The sequence below is a fragment of the Marmota marmota genome, unplaced genomic scaffold, assembly GCF_001458135.2.
Source record: "Marmota marmota marmota unplaced genomic scaffold, marMar, whole genome shotgun sequence".
Classification (NCBI taxonomy): Eukaryota; Metazoa; Chordata; class Mammalia; order Rodentia; family Sciuridae; genus Marmota; species Marmota marmota.
Genome location: NW_025999949.1, coordinates 37,338,153 through 37,345,180, shown reverse-complemented (window position 1 = coordinate 37,345,180; position 7,028 = coordinate 37,338,153). Strand labels below are relative to the sequence as shown.

At 52.8% G+C, this 7,028-nt stretch overlaps 1 protein-coding gene across 1 annotated transcript in view; it reads right to left on the bottom strand.

Annotated features, from left to right (window-relative positions):
* LOC107142810 (protein FAM83H-like) overlaps positions 1-6,733 on the bottom strand; it is a 23,277-nt gene extending 16,544 nt beyond the window's left edge. The window contains exon 1 of the mRNA XM_048802299.1: positions 6,727-6,733. Coding sequence (XP_048658256.1) covers positions 6,727-6,729 — 3 coding nt within the window. The 5' untranslated portion in view covers positions 6,730-6,733. The remainder of the gene's footprint in view (positions 1-6,726) is intronic.
* Between the last annotated feature and the right edge of the window lie 295 nt (positions 6,734-7,028).

Below are 7,028 nucleotides of genomic sequence, written 5' to 3'. Positions count from 1 at the left end.
AAAAAAAAAAAAAAAAAAAAAAAAAAAAAATGTTTTTAAAGGATAACTCCTTATAATGGGAGGAAAAAAAGACCAAACAACTTTCCAGAAAAGGCAGGTAGACCCGTGAGTGCAGAAGACATAGGAATGTGGCCGCACAGCCAAGAAGTCCAGTGCTGCTCAGGAAGGAGGAGGGCAGGGCAGGGCAGAGCAGGCCGAGGAAGGCCTGCCCTTGACTCTGCTGAGCCTGACCTGAGGTGGTGTCCACATCTGCAGGCCGACAGCTTCTCCTGAGCCTGCTGCCACCGGAACCTGATGCAGCAGTTCCCGGGGCCTCTGACGCCAGTGTCTGGTGGAGCTGCTGTGTTCAAGCCTGACCTGTTGCCTCCGAGTGCTTGTGTCTGCAGGGGGCTGTTGCAGATGTGTTAGAGCAGGCCAGTCCAGCGGGATGGGAGTCCTTTGCCGCTCTGACCTGGTGGGCAGCTGAACTTAAGGTCGCTCATGTGAATTTCCTGGGACACCAAATAAAACACAGACACACACTTTTCCTTTAAATCAAGCTTCAGGACGGCTCCTCTGCTCTCTGCCTCAAGCTCCCCAAATGGGAGAGCGAGGAAAGTCGCGAGAGGCTGGCAAGAGAGAGAGGGCACGTTCGGAAGTGAGCTTTTATTGGGGGGACCCTCATTTTTAGAAAGTCCCATCCAAAAAAGGTCAGGAGGGGCAGGGTCACAAGGACAGGTGAGTGTAATTCGACCCAAGGGGCTGCAGGACGGCACACCTACACCTGAAGGCACATCCTCTACCTCCAAGATGGGGGCACGTCCAGGTCATGGACAGAGCCATGTCCTCCCACAGGGAGGAGAATGCCAGTCTTTCAGCGAGACAGCCTCCTGCAGTCCTTGTTACAGAACTCTGGTTCCTGGGTCAAGAGTTGAAGAAACCAACACTGCACCAGAGCGAATCTCAACACTTCAGACCCCATGGAGGGTGGGAGGTCCCTCTCAAGCCAGAAGGAGACAGCATGTGGAGGGCCAGGATCCCAGACTGGCCCAAGCAAAGAAGAAAGGGGACTGGCTCATGTGGCACCTGAGGGTGGGCAGGAGCGCTGTCTCTTGATGCCATTGCATGTGGAGGTGGGGCCGGTCCAGCCTGTGCTGTCCATCAGAGCCTGGCGTGCCTCTGCCATCTGGGCATGTGCTCTACTGTGGTGCAGGGCAGCTGTGCCTCTCGCCCCGCCTGTTCCTCACCCTGGCATCGCCCGTATTATCTGGCTGGGCCTCTCGTGGCATTATTTTCAGAACAGTACAGGCCCTGCCTGTCTGGTGGTTGGCACTCCCACTGACCATGAGTCTGGGAAGGCTGAGCTCGTCGCCCCGTCCCCTGGCGTGCTGCCCCACTCCCACAGCCTCAGAGATCAGTGCACTTTTCTCTCCTGGTGTTCCATGGGGTTGTCAACCCTGTGCCGCCGAGAGCTGTCCTGAGAGGTGTTCTTCCCTCCGTCCCGAGGGAGCTGTGTGGGGACGGAGAGTTAGGGTTAGGGTACACCTGCAGATGAGGAGCTCAGGGTGCCAGAGGGACACGCCGTGCTGCTGACCTCCTGACTTCAGGCCTCACCCACCAGAGCTGGGAGAGAACCCAGGCGATTTGAAGCCACCTGGTCATGACCCTGTGCTGCAGCAGCTGCAGGAGGAAGCTGCAGCAGGAGTGCTCGGGGCAGGAACAGCGTGTCTACTGCAGCTGGATTTTGGACACCAAAAACCTGGAATCCCAGGACGTGTGCTGCAGCGCGTTCCACGACTAAACACTCAAGTCACTCCAGGGAACCGGGCTGCGCGATGATCACACAGACAGAGCTACCTTTTTTCTTTGGGTTCTATGACAGCTCCTCTGACCTTAGGGGTCCAGAAAGAGAGAGGGTGCACGTGCTGAACCCTTTTACTGGGGAGAAGCCATTCAAATGAGGCCAGGGGTAGGATTACAAGGGAACTGGTGAGTGTGGCTCAACCCCTCCGGGTGCCGCCTGCTCCTGGGGCCACGCCGTGTTGTGGAGGTAGTGCCATAACGGGTTGTGGCATGACGGGGCCAGACTACGGGGTCTTTCCGATCCCCTGGTGCATCAGGACATAGGGTGCCTGCATTTGGAGTTATGATAATGGGGACAGAAGAGTACGGAGACTGAAGGACAAGCCCATGTAGGGTCTCCGGGATGAGGGCACATGCAGGAGAAGGAACACGGGGTCTGATGGATGTCATTGACTCAGTCATTGACTCATGTGGACACTCGGCTGGCTCAGGGAAGAGTAGAGCCTGGAGGGAGGTGGGGGGAGCAGGCATCCCTGGGGTGCCGGCAGCCAGGGGGAGGCCTCTCTCCATGTCTCTGGTTCCTCCTCCAAGTCTTTGGGAAGCAGTGGGTATTTCTTTGAGGATCAGATCAGGGGCCATGGCCATTTTAAATCAGCATTCCCAGGAGCTTGAGTTGGGCGTCTGGTGTTTCCCACTGACTGGAGGTGTCCACCTCCTTGGAGATGGCCTTCTCTTACCTCAGGGTGGACATTCTAGTCTCAGGTTGATTTGATGGTCTACTGCCCATTCCTGGAATCAGCTCAAAAACAAGAGGCTCATGGAAGTAGAGTGAAAGCCATCTGCAGGAATAGAAAGGGGACCAGAACAAAGCAGGATGGGAGCACTGGTGGCCAGAGCCTGCCCCACCTCGGGCACTGATGTTTAGTATTTTATTATTTAAATGTTACTCAAATGTTTTATCTCTATCATATAGCTTTTAGACTTTATATAAATAAAAGAGCAGTCTTATAAGCATTTATCTTATTTACACTTACCTAATTTATTTTAAGTTATTTTTATTATTTTATTTTTATTTTTAAAATATTTATTCTCAAGTCTTAGGTGGACACAATATCTTTATTTTACATTTTTGTGGAGCTGAGGATCGAACCTAGTGCTCATGCATGCTAGGCAAGCGCTCTACCTCTGAGCCATAACCCCAGCCCTATTTTTTATTTTTTTTAAAATACTTTTTAGATATTGATGGACCTTTATTTTATTATTTATATGCAGTGCTGAGAATCTAACCCAGTACTTCACACATGCTAGGCAAACACTCTACCACTGAGCCACAACCCTGGCCCAGTTATTTTTAGAATATGCATGAAAATCAAGATCTCAGACACACATAGTCATCATTTTAAGTTCTTTCTGTCAAAACCCCATGCTGCACCTGAATCACAGCAATACACAGTGCATCTCAAACCCCTGGCAGAGACAAACTGCTCCTGGCTGGCCGGCCACCTGGGCAAAACTGGTCAGGATGCTGAGGACGCCTTAGCATCATGGATCTGCAAACTGAAACCAACTTACTTGTAGATTCACTTGGGTTGTGTGAACTTAAAGTGACCTAGGTCAGTTCAACACTTGTGATTTATGTGAGCGCTCACCTGTTCAAGTTCAAACAGAACTTTGGAGGGTCTCATCAGATAGACACGTGGTGCCTGCCCATGTGGCACATGGAAACACACACACTGGATCGTATGAGCTTCATGTCAAAATCCAGAGCCTAAGTCAGAGCAATGTACTGGTGTGACCACGGGGTCGGTAAGCTGCTGATCCAGATCAGAGATGCCTGCTTTCATCTTTGACCAGATTCTTCAGGTGAGGGAGGAGCTTTCAGAAGCCATTCCCCTTACTCTTCTTTTTGATCCAGTCCCACTGAGTTGGAGAGTGATCTTGGAGCACCTGCTTCTCAGTCAGGATGGTTGGACTGAATAATTGTTTTGTGAGTAAAGACAATAAGAAACTGACAGACACTCCAATTAGACAAAACAAAGCAGAGAAATGTACTAAGTTAAGCCTGTCGACCAAACGTGAACCCACAGAAAGGCATGAGCTCAAAGGCAGAGGTTCCTTCTTTTTTTAATTAATTAATTTTTCAAAAATATTTTTTAGTTGTAGATGGACTCAGTATCTTTATTTGTTTATTTATTTTATATGGTGCTGAGGATCGAGCCAGGGCCTCACCGCATGGGGAAGCGCTCTGCACGCGCCCCCCACCCCGGCCCAAGGCAGAGTTCTTGACAGAAACGCACATCACTCTAGAGAGGGACGCACAGAGAGCACACATCCAGCTGCAGTGGGCAGACCAGGCCCCAGTGTGAGGGCCAGGGGCCAGCAGGGAACTCAGAGGCCTCCAGCGAGGTGCTTCAGCCCAGACACCTGCCGTGGGCTTGTGCCCCACAGATGACCGCCGACCACACTCTGGCCCCCTCCTTAAGAGAGGGGTGAAGGCGAGAGCCCTGGAATCTGCCAACTGGCTGCCCAGAGTGAGAGCAAAGGGAGAGGGCACTCTTGGCAGACCCTTGCCCGGGGTGAGAGGAAGAGCGCTCTCAGGCCACCACAGACATGGCAGCTGAGGAGGGACACCGTGGGGAGCCACTCCAAATGCAGACACCCTTAAGTCCTGATGCACCAGGGGATCTGAAAGATCACCGTAGTCTGGTACAGTAGTGTCATGACTCGTGACTTGGGCTTTTTCCTCACTTGGATAACAAGGTGTGGCCCTAGGAGCAGGAGGCACCCAGAGGGGGTGAGCCACACTCACCTGTTCCTTCGTAACCCTACCCTTTGCCCTTTTGGGGATAGAATGTTCCATATAAGAATAAAGAATTCCTGCGGCTCTCTCTCTTTCCAAGGACCTGAAGGTCGCAGATTTGTGAGCCCAGCATTAGGTCGCCAGCGGGGACAGATGGCAGTAGGACATGTGGACCAAGCTCAGCTCCAGGAGATCGTCAAAAACACTGCTCCCCATTTCCCATGAGAAGCTCTCAGCTCAGAACAGTGAGGGAGGGGTCAGGCTTGACCAAGAGCTGAGAACCGCGGGGAGCCTGACCCTCTCCCGGGAAGCAGAGGGGAGAGTGGAAGGAGAGGGAATGGACTCTTGAGGGGACTGAGGCTGGCAGCTTCTCCAGGCTCAGTCCTGTCGTCAGCCCTGGGTGGGGCTCCCATAAATTTCCCTAGAAAAGACAAGGGAGGGCGGGCAGGGAGGCAGAGACTGGCCGAAAGGCTCCACAGGTGCCCCGTGGTGGCCACATGAGAACCACGTCACAGGTATTCGCCTGGAACAGCAGAACGGGTTTGGTCCCCTGCTGGAACCAAGTCTCTCACAGCCACCAGGTACCAGGGAGACGAGAGAATGGGAGGAAGGGGGCGACCCTGAGCCCAGAGGGGCTGCCGAGCTCCCCCAGGTTTGTGCAGGTTTCAGGAACAGGAATCACATTTGTAGACCTGATGGTCAGCCAGGTCAGGAGGAGGACATCCTGACATGGAGAGGCATGACAGGGCAGCATGGTCTCCTGTGAGTGAGCAGACAGCAGCTGTAGGTCTTCGGGGCCCCAGGCTGTAAGGGTGGCCTTAGGCCTTAGCCTAAGTGACTCTGTTTTAAAAACCTGCAGTCTCCCCGGGCACAAGCCTACAGGGCCCTCCAAAGTCATCAAGCATAGCCTGGCACCCAGGTCACTTTCACCACCCTTGTAAGAGTCAGAGTGAAGTCATTTGGTACAAACATGTCACTCGCCTTACCCCTGATAAGAGTCAAGAGTGTAAAGATCAAGGCGGAAGCCACCAAACCATATGGCTTGGCTCTAAAATGTAAGATGGTAACAGCTGACGGGGTCCCAAAGGGCCAGCAGAAGCTCCAAAAACTAGTATAAATAATAGAGCAAAAGGACAGACACTCAGCCAGCTGACACTGATGCTCATATGCCGGAGAGCCTGGTGAGGACCTGGGCTGACGTCCCAGCTCTTCTCATCTGCCTGGTCCTCTGTGTTGTCCTCTACCGCAGCCTCCTGACCCTGGTGAGAACATCGACGTCTCCTTACAACCATCTCCTTAGCCAGCCGTCAGCTCCACCCCAGGAGCAGACTCCACTGGGTCCTGACCTGATCACTGCGGTCTGGGTGACTGCGCATCTGCTGGACTGAAGGCCTGAGACTGGAGACTCCAGACCTGGCACTGGGCTTGGCTGTCATGAGCCTGTCATGATGAGGTGTGTCTGCAGGGCTTAGAGTTGACGTAGGGCTGTCTGCTTGGCACTGATCATGTCTACTGCAGAGCCCAGCATTAAGATTGCCATTTCTTTTTTTTTTTTTTTTAAAGAATTTTAATATTTATTTTTTAGTTTTCGGCGGACACATCTTTGTTTGTATGTGGTGCTGAGGATCGAACCCGGGCCGCACGCATGCCAGGCGAGCGCGCTACCGCTTGAGCCACAGCCCCAGCCCCGCCATTTCTTGATTAAGAACCTATAGAGTGAATTGTATTAAGTGATTGGACTAGGGCAGAAGCACGTGGACATTCTTTATTTCTCCCCTTGTCTACATAAGTCGCACCTTTGCCCCCCGGGACACATGGCCAGCAGCAGGACGGGAGCACCAGCCAGCCAGAGGCTACTTCCACCTCCAAACTGGCAGGAAAGGAGCAAACAGAGAGAAAGGAGTGAGAGCCATGACGGAAGGACAAAGATAGAGGACAGACTGTTCCCCAGGCAGGACCACAGCCAGGACAGCCCAGTCCAGCAACGAGAACCCACACTCGGAGACAAAGGCTCAGGTGGCTTCCCTCCATCACCAGGCAGGTCCATGACAACTGTGTCTGTTAGGTAGGAGTTCAGGGACACCAAGATGGAGGGACAGGATGTAAGGAAGATGCTGCTGGAGGGCAAGACAGGAGCCCGGTACCATGGCCTCTCAGCCAGGGAGGACTTATCACCATGGCAACTTCCTCAGAGGGTCAACATTTTAACATGACCAGTGGGGGTGGAGTGGGCGGCATTCTAATCAGGTAACCAGTGGGGGGAACTGGACACTATGCTAACCAGGTGTCGTAAGGTAATATGTGGTGGTCCATTTTCAAAATACAGTCCTAATTGGATCCAGTCATAGGCATTTCATTTATGGCCCTTCCCATTTGCCTGCCCCAATTTGAAACTTAGCTGATTGCATGGACTGTACCCCCAGCTCCTCCAACCAGAGTGAAAGGC